The sequence below is a fragment of the Myzus persicae genome, unplaced genomic scaffold, assembly GCF_001856785.1.
Source record: "Myzus persicae strain clone G006 unplaced genomic scaffold, MPER_G0061.0, whole genome shotgun sequence".
In the NCBI taxonomy this organism is placed as follows: Eukaryota; Metazoa; Arthropoda; class Insecta; order Hemiptera; family Aphididae; genus Myzus; species Myzus persicae.
Window position 1 is genome coordinate 99,801 of NW_019103862.1, and position 25,892 is coordinate 125,692.

General features: G+C 31.4%; 1 protein-coding gene across 7 annotated transcripts; it reads left to right on the top strand.

Annotated features, from left to right (window-relative positions):
* The first annotated feature begins 291 nt into the window (after positions 1 to 291).
* LOC111035549 (protein kinase C-binding protein NELL1-like) lies at positions 292 to 23,107 on the top strand. Of its 7 annotated transcripts, none has more exons than XM_022317204.1 (18): positions 292 to 896; positions 1,458 to 1,803; positions 3,858 to 4,133; positions 12,306 to 12,557; positions 12,649 to 12,799; positions 12,883 to 13,165; positions 13,238 to 13,393; positions 13,450 to 13,596; positions 13,686 to 13,779; positions 13,869 to 14,063; positions 15,691 to 15,816; positions 15,959 to 16,222; positions 16,572 to 16,877; positions 18,696 to 18,830; positions 18,933 to 19,198; positions 19,932 to 20,408; positions 21,301 to 21,353; positions 22,067 to 22,580. In XM_022317204.1, the coding sequence occupies exons 3-18, from the start codon at positions 3,983 to 3,985 to the stop codon at positions 22,578 to 22,580; spliced, it is 3,570 nt and encodes a 1,189-aa protein (XP_022172896.1). In that variant the 5' UTR covers positions 292 to 896; positions 1,458 to 1,803; positions 3,858 to 3,982. The 7 variants fall into 7 exon arrangements, with proteins under 7 accessions (XP_022172896.1, XP_022172895.1, XP_022172897.1 ...); XM_022317203.1 differs by having other exon boundaries at positions 1,458 to 1,771; XM_022317207.1 differs by having other exon boundaries at positions 294 to 896; positions 1,458 to 1,771; positions 21,301 to 21,324; positions 22,067 to 23,106.
* The last annotated feature ends 2,785 nt before the right edge of the window (positions 23,108 to 25,892 follow it).

Genomic DNA, 25,892 nt, shown 5'->3' on the forward strand with positions numbered 1-25,892 from the left:
TTGGCAGCCGCCGTCGGACGGGTGAGCGCGTACGTATACAGCTGTGCGCGCGACCGCCGGCTCCGGGTCGGCCGGTACGGGCGCGGGGGCGGCGGTGGGTGGCGGCTGCGGCGGCGGAGATGACGGTGTGTGTGTGTGTGTGTGTGTATGATGGGGAAGGGGTGGGATCGGCCGTGGCGGGGGTGTGACGGGGTGGTGGAGGGATCCCCGCCGCACAATAATCGTTTCAGTTTTTTTTTTCCTTTTTATTTCTCTCTTTTTTTTTTTTTTGGCACACGCCGCCGGTGTACGAACCGAGTCGAGTAGCCTGACGGTGGCGGCGGCAACGGCAGTGTCGTCTCGACCACGATCACGACCACGACGACAGCGACGACCACGATCACGGCGACCACGGCGACGACGACGACAGCAGCGGCGGCGGCGACAGCAGCACCCAACCGGCACCATACCGGCGACGGCACGCAACGCGCGCGCACACGTACACTCGAACACACGCGCGCATAGACGCAGCAGACATCGGAGAGTCGAGACAGTGAAAAATTATTATTATTTTTTTTTTTTAAATCTAAACGAGCCGCGTAAGCGTTTTCATTTTACACACACACACACACACACACACACACACACACACATATTATATATATATATATTCATTTTTGTGAGTGTGCGTATCTCTTCCACGGCACTACGACTATATAGAGTCCACGGCCGACACCACCGCGGTGGCATAATAATTACACGCATAGGCGTTCGCGCGCGTGCCACTCGTTTTCCAGTCGGCTCGGTCGGTCACAGTCAGTCAATCAGTCAGTCAGTCAGTCAGTCCGCCGACCACTGCTCGCGTGCACGACCGCGGGCCACGGTGCAGTACCCCGACGTCGACCTGAAGCAACGGGGTGACTATATTATATTATTCCATATACTCGTAATATGCATGTATTATTTATATTTTGTACTCAATAATAATATTATATTAATATAAGACGGACGGACGTGTCGTGTCGTTACTGCACAATATTATACTGTTGTCGCGCTGTCTCGTCTTCCGTTTTTCGCGGCCACATTAAAATCGTTATTTTTAAATTGGACATTACACGCGAATTAATAGCGGGCGACGACGTACGTCAATTGATACGGCTTTACTGTGTACGACTACTCATGTCCGTTTATACTGTAGTACGGTCACTATAGTCGTTACTAGTTGTACGGATCGAGTTCGCGCGCGAGTGTAATACATATATATATATAAATATATACGCGTATGGTCGCGACAATAATAAACATTAGAACGTCCGCACGCGTCTCGAATTTCGCGGTTTTACGTTTTTTTGGGGGGTTTTTTTTTTGTTCGAAATTTTTCAATATTCGTTAAGTCTCGACGCTTTAGGTATATAACTGTTTTACATACCGATATACGATACATATTTTAATAACATTATATGTATAATACATTGTAGCGGATAACGATATCGGTCCGCGCGAAAAATTCGAGAGCGGCGGCGTGAGCGGTGCATCGTCGAAAGGTATAGCGATATATAGCGCATATATATAGATCGCGTGCACCACTGCGGCCTGCATTCTCGATTGGTGCTATGTGTACGACGATACGCATGGACTGCTTGGATCGGGTCGGACGGTTAAGACGGCAGTGGCTGCAGCACGTGGTGTCTTCCGGATCGATAGTTACGGTGGTGATAAAAATGCGCCAGCACCAGCAACACCACCCGATGCATCAGTCGTTATCGTGTTGCTGATAATAACAACGGAAAAAGTAATTATTGCATCCGATTCCGTTTTTCGCATGTACGTATACACAACATTACCATTATATTATCATAACATTAGGCGGTACCTGTTATTCGTTATTTGTACCTATCACCTGTAAACGGTATAATTTTGTCGTTACATGTAACCTATATACGTACACAATGTCACTCTCGAACCACTCCGGCGCTCTACAATATTTATCATTATTATTTGTTACCTAATATTATATTATGTGTCGTCTTCGGTGCCCTCTCGTTTCCATACCACCGCCGTTTCACCGATAAAAAAAAATACTCGGACGCGATTCTCCGGACGTGTAACCGTGTATAGGTAGGTCGGTAGGTACACACGCGATTACCATATACCTACACGTCTAATTCAATATTACGTGTATGACAGACCAAAGACGGAGGACCTGTGTACGTTACCATATCATATATTATTACAGTTGTCGTTTGTATAATAATGCCCACCTCGGCCACTGTGCCGTAATACGCACATTATTATTATACCGAGTACAACGCACTCGCTCCGATGTGTGCAAGCGCGTCCCCCTGCGCCAATATAATTCCACCGTCCTACACGGCCGACACTGGTTATTATCGTTATTTTATTATTATTACGCGGGTATACCCGGTGGTGGGTGCGCTTGATAGGTACAAATCGCACGTCATCGCGGTGTGGGTACTTTCCGACCCTCGGTGCGACACCCGCGCGTAGGCGTGATGTCGGATTTCTATGACTGGGTGTTATATTGTCTTCGTGCAGCTCGCGATAGAAATAATATAGGTATACCTGTGTTAGAGGGGTGCGATAGGAAACACGGTTTTGTATGGTCTTGAACACTTTTATCCGGCCACTGCTGCAGGTAGGTACCGAAGGAGTCTTTTTTGCACACCTGAAACCTAAACGAAAAGTTGAAATTTTGAAATTGTTCGCGTTTCTATAAACCGACAGTCGATCTTTTATTTTATTGATTTCAATAGTTTACGAGTAACTACTAGTTTAAATTCTTGTTACATCAATTTATTTTTAGTACTATACTATTCGATACGTCTACGAATTTCAACCGTTTTTTTGATATTCAAGAACTTATATTTCCTGCCTACCCATACTATTGTACTTTCATTCGTCTGGGCTATTAATTATATAATAATAATGTCCATTATAGTACTTCCATCGATTTTACATTAAACTTGTCTATACCATCCCGTGACAAAAAGTCACCGCCGATATAATAAATTCAATGGGTGCGGCGTTTCATTTCTGATAGGTTTTCGAGTTATTATTTAACTACAATTTACAAGTATAATTTTTAAAGATAAATTGATATTTTTTTAAATATTCATTACTAGTTTAAATATCAAGGTAGTTATTATTCGAATATCATTTATTAACGGAGTCGTAGTGCATTTGTTAAAGTTTATAGGCCATCGGTTTTCTATATTGGTAATACGATGGTTTTCGATTTTGGAAAACCGTATTAATGGCCCATGAACATGCAATAAAAACATTAATCGTAAATAGGTAGGTACGTTATTTGTTTCTAATAAGCTAATACATCCCACCATGATTCATGAACCCGAAAACCAATAATATTTCGGTCTTCTCGTATTTAATTATGCAATACCAATGTATCATATACCAAAAAATACTCGAAAACCGCTAGTCTACAGAATAAACATCCTAGTCTAGACGTAATTAATTTAAAAAAAAAATCAATTTTTTTGTCGCTAGTAAAATTATTTCACGAACAACCTTTTTGGAGAATGACTTAAGGGGTAGGGGGTGATGTCCCGGAACGGTCGGTCAGCTATAACGGTGGTGGCGGTGAAAGCGAACGCGAATTTATGTGGCGGGCTGCGGTGGTCGAGTGTTTGTTAAATATTTTATTTGGAAATTGGCCGTTACTTCCGACTGTTCACTAACCGAAAAGTCACATGAATATAACAGTAGCATATGCACGAGCACTCAATATTGTTTTTCACATACGAGAATTTATATTGTATTGTAATTATAAAAAAGGAAAAGATAATAATATATTCCTAACATTGACGGTGAAAATGTGTTTTTGTGTTTTTACCTTACAGATTGCTGTCGAAGAAACAAAACTCAGTGGTAGCCACCCACTATCACTCTCAATCAATGATTGATCGTTAGTAGCAAAACATACAAACAAACGAAACAGCAACATTTTTGCGGCCGCTGCGATATTATGCTATATACCTGCAGTCGGGTGCAGTGGCGACGGCGGCCTACTACGGTAGTGGCTGCTGTGTTGTTGGCGCTCGCGGTATTAACACCACGGATATCGACAGCACAGAAGCTATTACAAACACCAACGAAAGGCGGATTAACTCCTTCAGGTAATCTTTCGTTTTAAGTATATATTACGAAAGGGAAAACAACAAACCGATCGTGTTTAAATTATAGTCGAATTAACGTTAATTACTTACGACCACGTGAAATCGATTATTACTGTAAGCCCGAATGTTAATATGTGTATAGGTATCACATTTACGATAAACGTAAATGAGATATTATTATATTTAGTTGAACGAAAAAAATTTGTGTCATCATTTGCCAAGACGTGCATATTTCAATAAGCCACTGTGTCGTCCTCAGACGTCACTGTTTATTTATTTTTTTATTTTTATTTTTTTACTCTAGACACGCTGAATTAAAAAATACATAAATTATAGAAATAGTCTACCATCATTATCTTAAGCTAACGTGAGTCTATTGCAGACACAATATATTATAATGTTAATTACATTGACCTTTTTATCATATTTACAATATTTGTCTACAACCAGTTCTCATTTTCTTTTACAGATTTCGCAATAACTATGGGTTCATTTTTAATTTCTTTCTTTCCTGGGTATTTTTATAAAATATTTTTCGGGTAATAATAGTAATAAAAGGTATTATATTTCAACTCTATATAGATTGAAAATTCAATAGGTGGTCCATCATGGATGATACTCGTATTTAAAAGAGATTATAAAAGCTTCTATATAACACATCAGCAGTTTTGAAGAAACATGTAATAAAGATGAAATAACGAAGAAAAATATATGAACAAGCGCAGTATTATTATAATTTTGACCATTTTTTGGTAAAAGTGTTCCGCTTAGAATCGTTTTTTAATAAGACTTAATTTGCTATAAAGACTCACGTTACAGCGGCCCACCCAACTTCAGTTAAAACATTATTTTACTTTATTTTTCTTAATCTCGGTAGGTAGTCATTGAAAACTGAGAAGAATAACTAACACAATTTTATTTATAATAATTCTATATAATATTAATGTATTGTCGGATGACCGCAAACAAGTTTAAGTAAAACGCACTTCTCTCTTTTTATTTATTTCCATATGAACAGAAATATCCAAAACTGCTCAGAGGGTGAGTGTCAAACCAAAATTGTATACACATTTTATATTAATTTGTCTCTATTTTACTCGGCGACCATCTGATACTAATTATTACTGCTACGTCTGTAATATATTTTTTACTATGAGTACGAGCGATGGCAGTGAATAATATAACCGCTGACACATTACTGTAGTGGTACATGTATTATAGCATATTAGCATCGTCTGTCGCCGTAATAATATAAAATTTAATGTCTCATACTTACATGCACCACGTAGGATATAATACTATTCTTTTTTGTTTTTTTGTCCTTTATATTTTTAATTTTATACAAACGGAAAATGAAAATGTTTTTTAAAAGATAAATCCTACCGTAGACATATTATATACATCCATGTTATCGAAATAGAAACGTCATTTATAAACATCCTTGTAGACGTAATAAATTTCACGAATAAATAACGTTTAACGTTTCAAAAATTACTTTAATATCTTAATATCGGTGGGTATTTGGTTCGTTGCCATTACTGATAGTTATGAACACACACTATCGTGTGTCACTGACTGACCAGCTGTTAATTTACCGTGTCTCTTCGCACCATCATCATATCACATCTCAATGCACATGAACGCACACACATTGCCTTCTTTTCTTTATACCTCTCACAGACCATTTCTTCTACGCCACTTGACGGTAATAATAATTAAAGACACGTGCTGTACTGCTGTCAACGTTGGTCAGCCGTGTGAAACCCCCCAAAAGTACATATTTAATGTTATTTTCCCGTTTTTGGTAACGTGATACGAGTGTGTGTGTCTAGTGCCTGAAGCATCATTAATTGTCATTATATAGTACACATGTCGTCGTTATTATACACCAACAGTTGTACTGTGGAGTGGTTGTGGTACATGTGGCACGCGAACAAGACATAGAAATATATATTTTTGTTTAACAGATAATAAACTATTTTTAAGTAGTGTGTCTTATACAATTTGGCTGTAACTTGGCGTCGATGATGTTGAGCGATACGAATTTAATGATGAATGAAATATTAATAATTTAGAAAATGTCATAAAAGTTAAAATATTATTTATTTTAAGATTAACCGAAAACATTTTATTTATTTTTAATTATACGATAGTTTTTGGTTTTTAGTAGTCAAAAAAAGTTCTTTCCTCTCAAACTTCGTCATCGGTTTTTTTCATTTAATCTAAAATTATAGTTGCGTTTTAGCTTATTTTTTTAAATGCAGAACATGTCAACAGCCTTTTCGGTAGGTACGTTTAAAATTAGTTACATTAAAATCAAAACAATTAATAATATATATGCAATATGCATTTTCATTTAAATTACTATAAATATGTAAATTGCATGGATACACCTTTTCTCCCCCTGATTCTTCGACAGCAGAGGAGGCTTTGCGTAAACAAGGTGCATGGATACACCTAGCTTTATACAATTTGTTTAAACCTATAAAATATTATTTAATAAATTATACACATGATATTTTGTAAATTTATTGTACTTAATGAATATTACTAATTTGTATTGATTAGGTATTCATATTATATTAGACATTATAATTATTAATGATGATACTTTTATATTCACTAAAATTAGGTTAATTTTTTACAAAACACCACTACGTGTCGAAAACTCTACATTTATTACGTAACATCTATGACATATTTAAATGAGTGTGAGAAAAGGTTGAGAGCCTAAAATTTGAGCCACGCGCCGTTTTATATAATATTATTTACAAATGCTGCGATTTCAATCGGGCTAAACGCTGCTGATGACGACATTAATTTCTCGAAAACATAATATAAATTAATAATCGACTGCGGTTTTTTCACTATAGGATAATACTGCGAATTATTCAATCCTAATAAAAAAAATATGCGTAGCTCATCATGAGTTCGATAAACTTTTATATAATGACAACAATGACGATATACACGTGCGTGATTACTAATTATACTTGTACCCACTTTTAAGAATTATTTTCATAACTATTTAATATTGTTACACATGCATTCGTTCATATCTCGCGTATAGTATAAGTAACAAAAAGTTTTGTTCCTCTGAGACAATATAATGTAGAAAAAAGGGGTGTATTTGAAGAATACGAGGGTGCAGGAATTGATTAATAGCTAAAATAGTACTCGACAAAATGGTACCGAATGGTACGATATTTTATATCTGATGGCCAATAAATTATTATAATACTATTAAAGTGATAGTGAAGATAGGGCATGCAGGGTTATCTGAATATTTAGTCTACTACTGATGATGCTTTACTCAGTTTTAGTGCTTTATCGCGTGTATCTTTCCGAGCTTCTTAGCTATGCATAACAGGTGTAGGTACTTTCTTTTTTAGGTTAGATTTTTGAATATCTATAAAATCGTAAAAAATGTTCGGACAATTAACATTTATGAGAAACAGTTTTCACAATAAAAAATACGGAAAAACAAGGTGCTATACATTGTTATATTAAAACATTATAAGTAAAAAGGTATGTACCTACTGGCTACCAACACGCACTATTATGGGGAGAGTTCTTATAAATAATAAAGATGTACAAACAAAAAATCCGGGGTCATTGAACCCAAAATATTCCGCTGATACCTGAATACGTCCAATGTTAATATTATATACGTGTAATGCATTAGATAGGTACTAAATCATTTTGGGTTCAATCACAAACAATAAAACCATTAGTCTGTAATGTAATACTATTATTTTGTTAATAAATAATGATGATAATCATACAACAAATTGAACAGAATATTATAGAATATTATATTACCTTCATAAAATATTGAAACTGTTGTACGCTGTACCTATGTATTATGTATAATATATTTATGCGTATAAAACCATATTATATTTATTAGGCACTCGATGTAATAAGCTAGATTTGCTTACTAATTCAATTAAATTAACAACCAAAATTAGTTATCAATATAACTATTAAAGATGATTAATATTTTATTAATACGTCATAAATTTTAAATTTATGACCAGCATGGCAGCATACCGCGTGTAACAATTATTTACGTTTATCGTACAGCGGTGGTGCTATGGGGTAATCTCCTGCTTCCATTACTAACACATCCCTACATAAATATAATTGTATTGCTTTTTAAAAATCTTACAAGCCATAATATAATGAATTAATATTAAGGATTTAAACTTAACATTATGTTTTATTCATTATAGCCAATACATATTGATCGTGACAAAATATGGATATTAATCATTAATGTTAAGTTTACTTATACACTATAATATCTGTTTTGTTATTTCTTTTAGACCTAAAAATATTTATTATTATTTATATAACAGTAAAATAATGTTTACTGCTATCTAAGACAGATAAATATCATATTATATAGTTTATAATCATATTATACCTAAGTATATAATAATGGTTGATTTGATAATGGCAATCTCGAATGTATATTTGAATACATATGGGTTAACCCATAGGAATGATTTATGGAAAACAAATTTTATCATTGAGTAGTTTATCTTTATAGTATTAAAAACTGAAAATTAATATCAGTATTCAATACCCAATAAACAAAAGATCAACGAAATTATTTTACAAGGACCAATAGTAAGAGATAACATACAATCGTAATTTACTTTTTATTCTATTTGTATATAAGATTCTTTTCATGTTAACTAAGCTTCAATTATATAATAGTCATTAACTTAAACAATACTACACTACTATATACTTGTTTGTTTCCATATGATTAAGAGTATGCCGCATTAAAATATTAAATTAAATTTACCACCCTAGTCGTGCACGATATTTTTTGTTGTATTTCCAAATATGTAAGTTAGTGATTGATTTGATTATGATCTACTACTGTTAAATAAGGATGATAATATTATTATACTTTGTTTTATTCAACTAGATTTCAAAATATCTACTAATAATATTAAAATATCGCTAGTTATTAGCTTAAGCTAAAAAATAATAAACAATAACGTCGACTAAAAGTTAATTATTAATGAATAAATAAAAATTATCTTACATTAAATACGAGTCAAGGTATAATATATATGTTTGTAAGACAGAGACCAGAAATTATAGACTATAATGCAATGTCCTTTTCAATTTAATTTTAAAACAAATAACATTTTATAATTCAATTAATAAATAATTTACCCAATGTTACATTTAATTTATCTATTAAGCATTTTAGAACGTATAGACTTATTATTGTATGTAGTTTGTATATTATACTGTTATTGAGGTACACTATATAAACGATACACTCGCACGACGTGATCTTCATCTTACAAACGTGCAACGTATAGAAAATTTGTGTTTATGGTGTAGATAATTTTGCGTTAATAGCTTGAATATAAGAGTGAATTGACCTATAAAGTGATACGATTTTGAGGTGATAAGAACATTATCTGTGTTTGATTTTTAAGAATTTTAATACTTTTCATTTTTAATGAATTTTTAGTAGGTTTCTAAAATATTACAATATAAAACTTCTTATAAGTGATAAATCCCTTAAAAATTTTAATATCGGGGGAAAAATCAACAAATAATGTCCATTGTGTAGTAATTGACGAATTCACTCTTATATATTAAAGCTAATAATACAAAATTGGTTCTGCTGAACATTAATTATCTGTGTACTTATTACACTACTATACGTTTCAACGTTGGGGGCAACACACATGGTATAGCATCTTTTTAATGATAAAATGAAACTAATAATATCTACTAAAATATAATTCACCTTGCATTAAATTTCGTAAAATTTACAATAAATAAAAATAGAATAAGCATAACATATTTACAGAGTTAAATTTGACAGTAGATACATTTATAATTTTATTTATTTATACGCAATGGTTAAATAAATAGCGAGGAGAGAGTTCGAAGTGCATATTTTTATTGAAATTCAACTATCTCTCAATTGTCTTAGAGTTTCTCATAATTATTATACATATTTTGTATCAAATATAATTTATATAAATACCACATTTGTACAACTTTTTTGTCATATATTCCATTGAGAAAAAATATCATTTGTAATATATTCAGAAAAGTTTATAAATTGCATTATACAATATATAGTATTACTATAGTAAATAATTCTTTAACTCTAAATTAAAATCTTAATGCTCTAATGCCTCTAACTATTCGTGATGAAGTATAAAATAGTATCTTATTTTAAATTTTAAATTTCAATGTACATATTCGAACTAATTTGATTTTTAATATCCTTTTAAAACAATTTTTTTTGACATAAAATAATTTAATTAAATAAAAATATAAAATAATATTTGCTTTTTCAGAGTGATTTATGTAGATAAATAATTTTTAATCGCAACGTCACTATATGCTATAAATTATAAGTACTTAAATTGTAATTTGTAGTATAATGTATCAGAAAGTACACGCACAGGCAAAAAATCCTTCAAAATAGTTTTTATATCTCAAATGTAACTAGGAAACTATTGATTTTACAATAATGTATTTTTAAGTACGTTTCAGCATACTAAAAATGTTCTAAAAGTTTCCTCTATTCTTTTATTACCTATGGCTATGTCATATATTATACAATTTATGTGTATATATTTTGTAATTTTTTTTATCTAAGAACTACAAACTACATTATACTTCCATTTAAAACATAAATATACTATAGAATGGTCACTGATTCATTAATCATTATAATTTATACGACTATACCAAACTATTAATACAACTAAAATAATACTTTAATTATGGAGATTTGCGTTTTCTATAAATCTTACTTTACTCCCACTACAGAGAACTTAATAATATTCAAATAAATTCATTTATATTTTGAAATTTTGAAATGTTCAAATGCCTATTTATTTTTTAAATCTATTTAAAATCATTATATCAATAAAATATTTATAATTTTAACACTATTATGCTCTCAAAATTGTTTTTAAAATGAAATAAAAACCATTAATTACGTTAGCGTGCATAAGAATAATTTATTGACTAAGTCTATCCAAATCGAACCCCAATCAAACATAATATGGAAAATAGTTTTATGTTCTTAAAATAAGCTTTAATCGTAAATGTTAAGAAATTAATAATATTTGTATAGAGGAACACATACACTAGGTATATAAAATGTATTTCAAAAATTGTTCAACTGTAAAAGGCACACGTTTATTATTCTTTTTATTGATTGTGCATATTAATACCTATTTATATTATTTTGATTTGTTAAAAATCATAATATGAACAGATAAATGCTATTTATACAAAAGAAAAATGTTTAGTTTTATTTATTTCATCAGTAGATTTACTAGCATATTTTACTACATTTGAAATGTTTTAATAAGATTTAGTTACACAAATGAAACACAACTACCTATATGTGAGAAGTCACTTTGGACTTTAATTTTCTGAATTTAAAAAATATATTTAAAACCGAATGAAATATCTGTTATAAGTATAGGTAATTTCACATATCTATAAAAAAATAATACTATGAAATTACCTATTAGTCTGAAAATTATAAATAGAGTTTTATAAAAATTAACTTAATTTATTTTCGCTGATCAATAATCTACTTATATTAGTCTATAATAGGTATACGTAGGTACTAATATACCAATTATTGTTATTATTTATTGATATTATTATCTATAAGTAATCTATAGTAACAATGATTTGGTTTTTCGTGAACATTTACTAACATGTAAAATAATACAAATCCACCAAATACAATTACATTTTTTTTAAATTTTAAGTTGCTTAATTAATTAATTAAGTTAATTAATGATTTTACAGCCAAAATATTAAAAATCGAATAAAGAAAAAAAAATTCAAGCCAAATAAGTCGGTTTCCGTTTTAAATTTAAATATTATGTTTCGCCTTCATTTAAGTGACGTCAATATTCCAGACATAGCATTATTAGTTATGTTCTAATCTAAACTTAAATTTAAAATTACTTTTTAAAACTTTTTTAAGCGGAAAAGTAAATGTTACAGAAACTGCAATAGAGACATATTTTATAAATTAAATTAAACTGAATAACTGAGCTTTATACATAAAACATACTATAATATATATGTATTTATTATTTGTACTACTAAATAGTTAATAAAACTATTTTCTTTTAAATTTATATATAGCATCATCACCTTCCCAAAATAATATCAATTATTTCGCTGTAAACGAAGCTAATTCACCATTGGCCATTTTGGATTTGCTTGAAGCTACTATGCAAATATACCACAATTATCAACATCATTACAGTGGTAGTAATAAAAGTGATACTACTGGTTTTACATTGGGAGTCCTACTCGTGGCTGTATCAGAAGATGAATTTTCTAATCCCGATGTTTTCCCTCCCAACCGGTTAAGGCCAGCATATAGCATGCAAGGTACATCCATAATAAACTGATTAAATACTGAACAATAAATTAACAAGTAATTCGAACTATTTCATTGATTAATACTATTTAAACAAATTAGGTACGTTGAGACAGTTAAAAGTTCCTGACATTATTTACAAACGTGCAATTCAATTATTACGAGGAGCGGACGAGTTAACTATAGCTGCAGTAGTACGTCAAGAACGTGCTAACACTGGATCTATAGTATCATTTTCCCTCGACTCCAACAGGTATCACCAATAAAAATAATGAGAATACTAAAAAGCACGAGTAAAAAGAATCAATTAACACTAATTGTGGTGTTGTCATTTAGATATTTGGAATTAGAATCAAGTGGACGTAAAGATGAGGTGAGGCTGCACTATGTTTCACAGAGTAGCCGTCGTGTTCATACCGAAGTGTTTGCGTACTCCCTGGCTGATGGCCATTGGCATGCTGTGGCCGTAACACTGAGCGGTACACAAGCACGTCTTTTCATAGACTGCCGTCTAGTATACACGCGCACTTTGGTCGCTGGACCAGCTGACACTAGTTTTCTAGGATCGCCAGATCTGTACGTAGGCCAACGCAACAGAGGAGTACATTCAATTTTCAAGGTATTGTAAAATAATAAAAATTGTCCAAAATAGTTCGAAAAAATGATCACCAAGTGAACCTATTCCTAATAGGGACTTTTACAAGACGTCCGGTTAATTAGAGGGGCAGACGGGCAACGTGTACAGTGCCCTAACCTGGACACATCATGTCCAACGTGCGGCCAATTCATCGCCATGCAAAAAACGATGGAAAACCTGAACAAAATTGTGCATTTGTTGAGTAACAAGGTACGTAAAAATCGTTTAAAAGTTGGGGGAAAATTATCAATGTGTTTCACATATAGCTCGAGGCAGCCGAAATGAGAATTGCTGAATTAGAAACATGTGAATGTCGCAAACCATGCGTACAGTTTGACGAACGAAGTAATAACACAGTAATGAAAGTTGATGGGTCAGTGTGGCAACATGAATGCCAAACGTGTACATGTTTGGTAAGTACTATTAATGTTGATGATCCATATATGAAATAATAAATCGATTAAACTGATTGAAGAGTAACATTATAATATCATATTTTTAGCGTGGTCAAGTAGAATGTTCACCGGTTAGATGTCCCTTAGTCGATTGCAAGTTCCCAATACGAAAATCTGGTGAATGTTGCGACACTTGTCAAAGTATGTTACACAATATTTAATATTTATAAAATTATTGAAATTATATATTACAAGTTACAACGCTAATGTAATATGACTATTATTTTTAGAATCATGCCGAGCTAAAGGTGATATATTATTTGAACACGGTGACACTATAAATTTGGAACCATGCTTAACCTGCATTTGTCTCAATGGAGTTGTCAAGTGTGATAGAGTAGACGCACAAACTCAATGTCCAGTCTTGGAATGTGACATATCTGAACAATTTTCCGTACCCGATCAGTGTTGCAAATTTTGTCCAGGTAAGAATAAATAACAATACCATTTACTTCGTTTTTATTCTAATATAAGTGTTGTTAATAAATAATATTATTAACCTTGTTTTGTACAAGCCGCGTCCAAACAAATGTAATTTCATTAAAAAATGTTTGTTAAGCTTAAGAATACATATCGATACCATAACATGTACATTGTTCTCCTAACCCTTATTTCTATGTCAAAAAATTATCAAAATAATATGATTGAAATCTATTACAAACCTAGAATAATAATAAAACTACTCCATAAAATATAATAAGATTTTTGATTACCTAACTAGTTATTCAAATAGTATGAGGCCATGAGGGACAACATTATTTATAATATATGAACAATTATTGAGTATAATAATAATTATTATTATTTCTATATCTATTCTACACATTTAAGTCAGTTTTTCACAATCAAAAAAATTCTAGTTAGTTTTTTTATTTTACAATTTAAACGTTTTATTTTGATTTTATGTTTTTATACTGAAATCAATACCGTATAATAAATAAAATATTTAAACATTTGAAATACAAGTTTGAAAAATAAAATTCTTCGAGGGGGATGAACGTAATTTAAGGACTAATGTACCATATTGTTGTGGTAAAATGTCAATAGTCTACTATATATACCAGGTACTACTATACTACTACTATAATATATATAACTTTCAAAATAGTATACAAAATACTTTCCCCCTATATTGTTCGTGGCTTACAAAGAAATAAGATACGTTTAAGTGCATAACCTTCTTAGTAACACATGTCTTAAAACATGTGCATTTAATCTTCCACATATGTCACATATGCCAACAGTTTAAAATTATTAAGGGTTCGGAAGTAAATATTGCTTTCAATACGTTGCCAACTTGAGTATGAAGTACCCATTAACTAAAATTATCTATACACACTATTAATAGGTAATAACTGAATAATAACCATTGGCTGTTAAAAATTATTTTTCTTAAAAAAAAGTATTTTGAACTCTGACATTATTATAAGTTATAACACTGTTAGTCTCAATATGTTTTCAAACCTTCAATATTTTACCGTAACCATGTGTGAATGTAAACAACACATGTTGTAATAAAATAATAAATTCTTTTAAAAAATGTAAACAAAACAGTTGGACGGTATCAAAACCAACGAAATATTACTCTTATTAAATATTAGTGTAATTTTAGTATGGAATAATAGATATTATTGTTTACTAAATATGTACTAACAGTCATAATTTAACAAACATTTAAACTCGCATGTTCCCTTTTGGATGTGGCTTTTATTATAACAATTTTCCTTAAATAATTATTTACAGTGGTCAATGACAGAGTAGCCCGTTTGGAAATGTCAATTTTTCAGACGGACTACAGGTTCTGTAAATTGTTAATGATATTGTGTTTGTTGTGTTAATTAATATGTTTTGAAGTACTAAAAAAAAAAATAACAATAAAATACAATAACAAATTGCAATCAAAAAATTTTTCTAAAATAAGTAGCTGGTGTCGGGAGGGGAGTGGCCTAGATCAATTATGATTTCCAGGCCCAATTATTGTTTTCATAACGCCTATTATTAATATAATCTTAATCTTGTATGTGTGTGTCTTGTATGTAAACGCTTATGCAGGCGTCGATTATTGTGCACGAGGTGGACGTGACTTGTGTCATCCGAACTCTACTTGTATCAATCTAAAAACCACACACAAGTGTGCGTGCGCTGTTGGGTACGCTGGCACCGGTTTACAGTGTGATGGTAACTAACCGTATTAATAAATTCCGCTTGTTAACTTATGTTATTACATTAATAACAATATTAATAATAACGCATCTTGTTAGCGTCGTGTGAGCATACTAATAACTAATAATGACACGATTTGAATTAATGAAATGTTCAGATGTGGACGAGTGCTCGAGCGTCGGCGGACCAAATGGACACCACTGCGACGTCAACACTACTATTTGCGTGAACACACCAGGGTCGTACGCATGCAAGTGTAACACCGGGTACGCGCGTCTCAACAGGTTTGAATGTGTGGACGTCGACGAGTGCAGCAGCGCAGAACCACCGTGTCACGTACACGCCGCTTGTGCCAACTCGCCGGGCAGTTACAGCTGCAAGTGCGCTGACGGTTACGAAGGAGACGGGTATACTTGCAGACGTGAGTGCCCATAGTTTTAATACCACAACAGTCCGCATTTTATCATTTCGTTCCTAATACACCACGTAAACCTCCCACAAGTTCAGTCCGTGTGTTTATACTCGGAAATTTAATTCTTCTTGTCTATAAAATAAGCGTTTCATTTGTTCAGCTCGTATGTTTTTATAAATACGTCTTACATCTGTTGGCGTTGCTTTCAAAAGTTATAGACAAGTACTTGAGTTACTCGATGTAAGACTTTTGCAGCTACAGAAATTTACTTTAATAATATAAGGACATAATAATCGATCGCACTATGTATACCTATTAAGTACTAATTTTACGTCTGTACGATGTGCGTATTTTATAGCTGTGTGCCACCAAAAGTGTTTGAACGGAGGTGTGTGCACACGGCCAGATGTGTGCTCATGCCCCAACGCGTTCGAGGGGCCTGCTTGCGAGCTGGACGTGGATGAGTGTACCACAGGGGCGCATGGATGTCTGGGCCCCTCGTCTCGGTGCGTCAATATGGCTGGATGGTATTACTGTGCGTGTAGCCCGGGGTACCAGAACGTGATCATGTATCCTGCTTCGGCCGACATCGCCACCACAGCTTCTAGTGACTTGAACGCGATGGAATCGGCCTGGTCGCCTTCGTTGGGTACAATGTGTCAAGGTAAGATATTATATTTTTATAGTTGGTTTATCAAAATTGAGAGCGCCCACTGCTGGAGACGACTCTTTTTCCTTATACAATTGTTCAGTACATTATACCTATTATTATAATGTGTAAATAAACTTTGTTGTCCATAAGAGTATTAATTTTAAGAATACCTACTGTTTTATATTGGATATTACAATTGAAACTAATGATAGATAAAACGCTACCAATCATCCTATATAATATCACCATTCACCATAGTGAATGGATCTATTTAAATTTAATTCAAAACCAATCTATATGAAAGTACTGGGTTAATAAACATCAATTTAATAAAAATAATTATTAAGCTCGTTGAATTTTTTTATTTTATCATAAAAGAAATATTTATTAATCAGTGATATTTTTAAACATTTTTATTCAAAATTTTTATAAAAGACAGTTTTTTTTATTAACAAATAACTTCCATCTACTGTTTGTCAGTACACCTACATAGTTATAACTTATAAATAAAAAGTAATAGCATATAATTATTCGATGTCTTTTATAACCTATATAAAAACTAACTTTACAGTAAACAAAACAATCATACTTTTCAAAACAGTTAATTTTTAGAAAATTAAGAATTATATTCTGCATATTTATATTACATAATACAATTATAATATTTTATAGAACCTTATTTTTTTACTTCAAGTTTGTTTGTGAAACAATCATCAACTATTGAGTTTCAAATGACACTATGACAGCATATATTTTTTAATTGCATAAGCTGAAACAGAATACTTCATAAACATTTTAATGTAAATACATATAAAATAATGAAAAAATGTGTTAAATTTGGATTAATTTAACTATTGCCTACGAAAAACAATTCTGAATGAAGATAATTATGGAGATATGTGTCAGACTCTATTTCAAAGGATATTTTTTAATATAATTGTATATATAATATAACTATAGGTAACTAATTTTTTTATGAGATATGCGGTAGGTTCAACTTGAACTAATTTTAGACAAAATCATCGCTATGTCACATAATTAATCATTATAATATTATATCGTTGTACACTTCCTACGCAAAGAGTGGTGTATATAGGTTTATGGTAAAATAAATAAAAAATATTCCTGTTAAAAATTGGTTGAAATTTGTCTGAGAATTTCGACAATTTTATTGTTCATAAATAATATATACTCACCTTATCGTGAAAAGTGAGTCACTTTATGTTTAATAATTTTGCACTACAACCAAATAACTAAAACTTTTAAGGGGAAAATACCGAATTTTATCAAAAACTAAAAAAAAATTGAAAGCTGCAAGTCTACAAATCTCTTAAAAAGTGGTAAATACTCTTTATAGTAGTACCTAACACTAAAAAAGTTTTTTATAATAATCCATAAAAATATTTATGTATCATCAGAGCTTTTAGTCCCATTTGAAATTAGTTAATTTTTTGAAAACATCTAAGCTCTAGTTAATTTATATCTATAATTTCAAAATAATAATTTTTTTATTAATCACAACAAATTATACTGGTTTAGTTTGGTCATTTTGTATTGAATTTTTAAATAGTATAATACTAAGGGCTATTTTGAAAATTACAAAAGTTAAATCACTTTCTTTAACCATCTATCCTGTTCAGACAGAATTTTCTTATAGAAAACTGTTGAAAAAATCATGAAAGTGCTTATATTTATTAATTAAATAAATTAACCTCATACTTTGGAACATACTGTATAGTGTTCATGATTTATGCAATCCTGTAGCTATGACATATGTAAAATAAACTATACTTATTTTTGACATATTTTTGATCTGTGTATAATGTTTAGATATCGACGAATGCGCGACTAATAACCATACATGTCATCCGACGGCTACATGCGTGAACACCGTAGGATCGTATGAATGCAAATGCCCTACGACCTATGACAATGCCGGCAACATCTCTTCGAAATGTAAATCGAGTAAGTTGATAGGTATATCGTACCATGTGTGGTTAACCGTGTTGTCGGGATTAAAACTCAGGTGTTAATATGTTATAATTTATTTTCTCTTGCGTCGCGAAGGTTGCTTGTATAAGGACGGCAGTAACGCAGTGACAGAAGTAAATGACGGCGCCTGGTTCTCAAAAGAATGCACCAACTGCACGTGTACAAGTGGACGTTTACGTTGCGCACGAATCGAGTGCGATTGCACAAACAACGACCATGTACAATCGATTTGTTGTGCTCATTGTAACGCACAAGCGTCCTGCGTTCATCAAGAATTGACGAATGTGAGGTTCCGTAGTGGCCAACAATGGATATACCAGTGCCAGACATGCGAGTGTTTAGTGAGTAAATAAAAATATGTAACATTGTTTTTAGGTTGCTTTGTGCATATGGAGGGCTCGGATATGTATGTAAAATGAGTGTTTTAAAATGTTTCCCTTTGTAGGTACAATTTTTTAACTTTGACAAGTATTTCGAGATATTCTGAATCAACTCATCAAATCAAATAATCTTCAGTTATTTGTTTTTTCTTTAATGCAACTATTCCGTTTCGTATAAACGGGTTTATTATGTATTGCAATTTGAAATGATTTCTATTTTCCACAATATAATTGTTTCATATTTATAAAAACGAAATAATGTTTATGACATTTTATGTTCCGTTTTTACAAAATGTATACCAAAGAATTCAATTTTCTTTAACAGACAAGTTAGATTAAACGATTTATAGTATATGTTTTTGAAAGCTTCTGATCACGCATAAGGAAATTTAAAAAATGTATCCAAATGATTGAAATCCGTCACTAGGACCAACAATATAACCCGATTATCACAAATACCACATGCCTAAGTCCAGGATGCATATAGATTGTGGTACATACCTAAATAAAATATATTGGGAAGGACGAAAGGTGCCTACATAGATTTTCCAAACACGTACTTTTATAATAAAATCCGATATTCACGCCACGGCCAGCATGATAATATCTTGACCACATAAATATTGTTGACTATCGTCACGGCTGTCTCTTCAACACAACCTAATATAATATATAAACCGTCCTTGTTGCACAGATGGGCCAAGTGGATTGTTGGCCGATGCAGTGTCCACCGATGCTGCCCGCGGGAGTGGGAAGTTGTAGGGACTCCACGGCAGCCACGTTTGCCGAATACAACAACCCGGTAGCCGATTGTTGCGCACCGAGATGTGATTCCAAAGCCGTTGCATCAGGTTCATCGGCAGCGACGACCACGACTGCAATGGCCGCTGCTGATCCGTGTCTACAGCAGCAGCTACAGCTACAGCCACTAGACGACTATCGGCGAGCCGGTGGCGAAGTAAACGACGAAGACGACGACGACGACGACGACGGCGACGGCGACGGTGACAACAACCACAGTAAAAACAATGACGACAACGACAACAGAAATAACAGCAATAACACTACGCCGTCTCCCTTAGGCCAACCGTGTTTTTACGGTGGACGCGCCTATCAGTCGGGAGCCCGTTGGGATGATCCGGTGGATATGTGCACGTCGTGCGATTGCAAGGTAAACGACAACGCAACGCCATTCCTAGTCATAAAATCAATTTACCCATTTAATACATGCGTATAGGTACTATTGTACAAAACGTGTAACATAATATACTAGGTATTAGCAAGTATTAAACAATGTCATCGGTTCGGTTTTTTTTAACTGGGGGCATAATTTATTAATATTTTGTTCCACACATTTACCTATATAAAATATCATAATATATATAACTATACTTATATAGAATATAATATAGTACATAACATATTTTCTAAGAATATCATTCATGCTCTATGGTATAAACATACATTATACATTTATACATATATACCTTCTGTTATGGTAATGCCAAAAAAATAATACAAAATATATACATTTTATGTATGCGCACGGCGCGTATTTTGAATATATGTACAATATTAATATCATTATTATTTATTTTATAGCCGATGCGTGTCGGGCAGCTTAGAAATCTTATTATATTATGTATATATATATGCCTCTAAATATATATATTTGCAATTCGGTATCTTTGTCATGCATGTATAATGTATATAGTGTGTATATATTGTATAATGTATATGAATGTGTACGCGTGTTAATAACGCTGACTGGCTGATTTACATAATAATATACTATTATTACGTTTAACCGAATCTTACTTAGTACATAATATTATAGATGCGTCGCGCAATAACAGTTTTTTGCAATTAATACCTTTGGAGATTTTAACAAAATATGTGTTTTTTTACGAGTTCAACGTTTAATGTAAGATACTCATCCCAGACGGGAAACAAGACACTTTTGTTTTACACAACTACCTATAAATGTATTATCATATATTTTCGACTTTTTTTTCTCTATTAGATTGTGTGTGTGTTAATATAAGTTTTGTGTTTCCATTCAGGTGCCGCCGTACTGCGCCCAATCGGTGAGCAATATCGCGTGTTGTGTGCATCGGTAAACTCTCACATCTTTTTTTTATCCAATAAAACCTTTATATATTTCGGCTTTCTCTACTGCTATTATAATGTATTACATCAATTTATTATCTTTTCTACTGTACGATATTTATCAGCTTTTTATAGATTTTGTTTCTCAAACCCGTTCATCGTAAATCATATTTTCGATGTCGTTCGATGTTTCAGCGTTCAAGCGCGTTGCAGTCGCTGCATAATATTATATCAACCATCAAAAACACCGCCACCACGCATGCACACCTAATACTTTAGTTTGCACGATATTTTACCCGGTAGCACGTAATATTGTCTTGTGTAATTTGTTATTCTCGTTAAAATGTTTACACCAATGAACAATTGTTATGTTCTTAAAGCACGCACGCATGCACTCACAATTGCTCTCGAGTTTTTTATTAAAAATATTTTTGATAATCGTTCGCGGTTACTAAGTGGGGTAAAAATAAAACCTTGCAGTAAAAAATTGTAGTATATGATGCTCCTTGCAAATATTACTAGACAGCGCACAAATGATTTTTTTTGTTAAACATATATATAAATATAATATATTAATATATATACTTAGTTTCCGCCGACAGAGAATTTTTATTTTGGTTGCATACGATGTCATCCATGACGACAAAATAACTAGCATCTGTCGGCGACGTCCAACTTGCATTTTGTCGTTTGTGAATAATAAACAATGTTTATTTTTAGGACGGAGTACTATGTTGTTCTTACAACGTGCACCACTGCAATAATAGTGCTATTGCCAGTGCATCAAATCAATCATCAACTACAGACGTCAACTATAATGTGTCTACTTATCAGCCTCATCATATTTCTAAAGAAAATACCAGTAGTGAATCTACCGATACGAAATTACGGCCAGATGTTGTTAAACGGAGTCTTAGGCGTCGAAGACAAGCAAACATGGTTAACAATGATGACAGTAACATTAGGGATACTGTCAATATTACTTCTGTTGAATATAGTAATAATAACAATAATAGTTTTAACAAAAAAGACTGGTGGTGGAGGAAAACAAGGCGACGAAAAAGAAGAAGGACTCAAAATACGAGTAGCCGTCGGAACCAAATTAATAGTGTTAGTAGTGAAAAACATTTTAACAGTAATAATAAGTTTATCAATAATTTTGGCATTAATAGTAAAAATGAAGACAATAATATTAATGATAATAACGATAACCACCACGATAGAATTGTTGTAAAGACTGTTGTTGTTACTTGAAGTAGATTTTATTTATTGTATTTGATGAGTGATGACGAGTCGAGAGAAAAGATAACTGCAAGCTAAACCGGCGGCAACAATATAACATTTAATTTAAATAATACAATTTAAGTATTTATTAATAGTAAAAATCAAAGGTAACATATTATAAGATAGGTACCTATATAACATAATCTGTTGCCTACGTTCTTGATTTTAATTTAAAAATCAGTTTTATACTCGTTCAAAATCGTTGCCACCGCCGTTTGCTATTTCCGCTGTGATAATATATAATACAAATAATTTTAATGCTATTAGTGTAATATGTATACCATATACAATTTACCAACATAATTATTATATATTACGTGTGTATGTATGTATATATAATATACATTATAGACAAACAGCCCATGTCTCCCCTCCTCTCCGCTATCTATTTGTTATATTTTGCAATTTTAAAAATGTACTATTATAATATTATTAGATAAGTTTTATTATTATTATCATTATTATTATTATTATTATTATTATTATTATTATTATTATTATTATTATTTATTTATTTATTTATTTATTTATTTTATTATTATTATTTTTTTTTTTTGATTGAATTACTAATAAATTAGATAATCAGCTGTGCAGGGTGTATTCAACAAACGATAATAATATATTATAATAATTATTATAAATCTATATAATCTTGCAAATTGTTGAAGTGTTGGCTTTGTTGGTATTAAAAAATATACTACTATTATTAGAAATTTATTATGTTATTAATAATGTTCATTTTGAACTAAAATACAAGACTGCTGGTCAACAAATGTAAAATATAGACGCGTATAAAATATAGATAAATATAATATGTATAATAATAATAAGTGTGTGTATTATAATTAATATTTAAATTATTTAAAATAATTAATATACCAACACCGCCGCACTAACGAATGCTCTTTTCCTATAAATTTAATTGGCAGCAGACAATAAAAATATTAAACGATGATAATAATAATTATATATATACATATATATATAATTAAGTTAATAATCATGTCTATGTATATATAAATATATATATTACTATTAATATTATAGAATAATTTTTAATTGTTAAATTAGTTATACTATTGTTTTGTTGTAACATGTAAGTTGCGACACGGATTTGCTCTCTTTCTATCTGTTTCGTTAAACGGTGTTGTAATTAATTAAAACATTTTACAAAACAAATATAACGATACTGATTTTTGAAGTAAGACAAAATAATCAGTGCTCGAAAAAAACACCTATCCGCTCCGGAATGCTGTTTTGGCGTATCATAAAAAGTCATTAAGTTCTGAATTATTAATAATAATATTATTTATACATTTTTTGTTTCTTATAAATGTGTGTTTTACTATTAATTTGTTTTCTTTAATCTGAAAATTAAATAATTTAATCATAACGAATAGTGAGTATCATAATTACGAAAAATTAATATCGTCATAGAATATTGAATTCAATTTCACTGTTTTTATTTTAAAAAGAATTCATTTACATTTGTTTTACAAAACTATGAACCTACCTAATATTTAATAAAACTTTTTGAATAATAATTACTAAAACTAATGAGTTAGGTATTTGGTTTAGAACTCAAGCTTTTTTTTATAAACTCATTTTTATTTTTAGTTATACAGAGTGTATCATGAAGTTCGGACATGTTATATATCATATGTGATATGTCAAAACTTCGTGATATACCCTATGTATGTAAAGCGTTTCGGTGCAGAACTGTTGGTTATTTCGAGCACTGAAAATGAAAAGCCTATATTGTTCCTATAAAAACCGAGTCGTATTAATTATTTATTTATTTAAAATAGAAGTTTAATAACATTATGTTGAATATGTATGGATGTAAAACACGACTGCATACTGCGATATACTATATTATGATATGTAATACACATAAGACACATATTTTTCAGTGTAAACAAAAGAAATAATCACGTGACGATGCGTAACATACAGTCACAAACACACACGTATACACTTACACACTCACATACATATACGATATACACCTACAGTATAACAATTGTATAATAATGATTGATGATGACAATGTTGATAATGATAAATATAGAGATTAAAAATTTAAAATTGTGATAAGGATTTTTTATTAAATATAAATATCTAATCCTAATATTTCCAGTGAGAATTTTGAAAACTTGTAATGCGTAAAAATTATAAGCTATTATTATTTTCATTATTTGTACAGTGTACTTAGTATTGCGAATTTAAGTCGGAGGAGAAACTAAAATACTAATTAGGTGACAATAAGCAAATCGATTAATGTATAAGTTTTAGGCACTTAATAAAAATAAAAAATCATACTTTTATCTTATAAAAAGGACTGTAGAAATTCGACTTGTACTTTTAAATGAATATTAATGAGTGCAAGTTTACTGTGAATTAGTGTGTGCTTCAAGTCCAGTCTGTAGTAGGTGTTTGAAATCGTATGCATGCATTGTACAGCAACAAAGTAGCAATATTTTCAATTTTGTAATTGATAATGGATATTTTTCAAAAGTTTTCATTCAGACCGCAGATATAACCTAGCTAATCTGACTAGGTAAAGGTGAAATATGTAATTGATAAATAAACATGGGTGTAAATAATATAATAACTTAAATTGTATAATAATATTAATAATTTTGAGTTTTTAAAAAAATGACGGAAAGTGGTCTGCCATATAAAAGTGTACAGTAGTGTACTAGTGAACCTCGTCATCGAGTAGGTCACTGTAATGAATGTGTTGTGTTAAAATTCAATATGAAAAATCAATCCATGCAAAAATCGATGCTGAGCCGAGACATTGTGTCTCTATTTATATGGATATAATAAATATAATATATATTTATTTAATTAGTAGTATGGTTAGTTGAAATTATACCTGACGACTGACAAAAACATTGCATAATCTATTATAAAATAATAATAATAATATTATATTTTATTATTATCAACTTATAAGTCAATGTAAACGTACAGCAGTACACTGTAAATCAGAGGACTCGGAGTAAAAATAGCTTAAAATTAGTGTAAATATTTGGAAAATAGCATTATGCGAATAAATTAATAATATACTAAATGGAATACAATTTATGTTCCTCGCAATTACGATTAATATTTATTTAACAACTTAATACCATTGATTATATACTAATAGATCGCTAGTACATTCAGCTCACAGTTTTCGTACAGTAGTGATCTATCTATAGTATTAATAATCAATGCTCTACCTACAATAAAATACCTTAAATCTTTAGAGGAA

Excerpts from the sequence above, each read along its gene's own strand:
- LOC111035549 (XM_022317204.1), top strand. The coding sequence starts at position 3,983 with ATGCTATATACCTGCAGTCGGGTGCAGTGGCGACGGCGGCCTACTACG. Across the intron at positions 13,166-13,237 it reads GAGTACATTCAATTTTCAAG|GGACTTTTACAAGACGTCCG; the intron begins GTATTGTAAAAT and ends TATTCCTAATAG. Across the intron at positions 15,817-15,958 it reads CACCGGTTTACAGTGTGATG|ATGTGGACGAGTGCTCGAGC; the intron begins GTAACTAACCGT and ends TGAAATGTTCAG.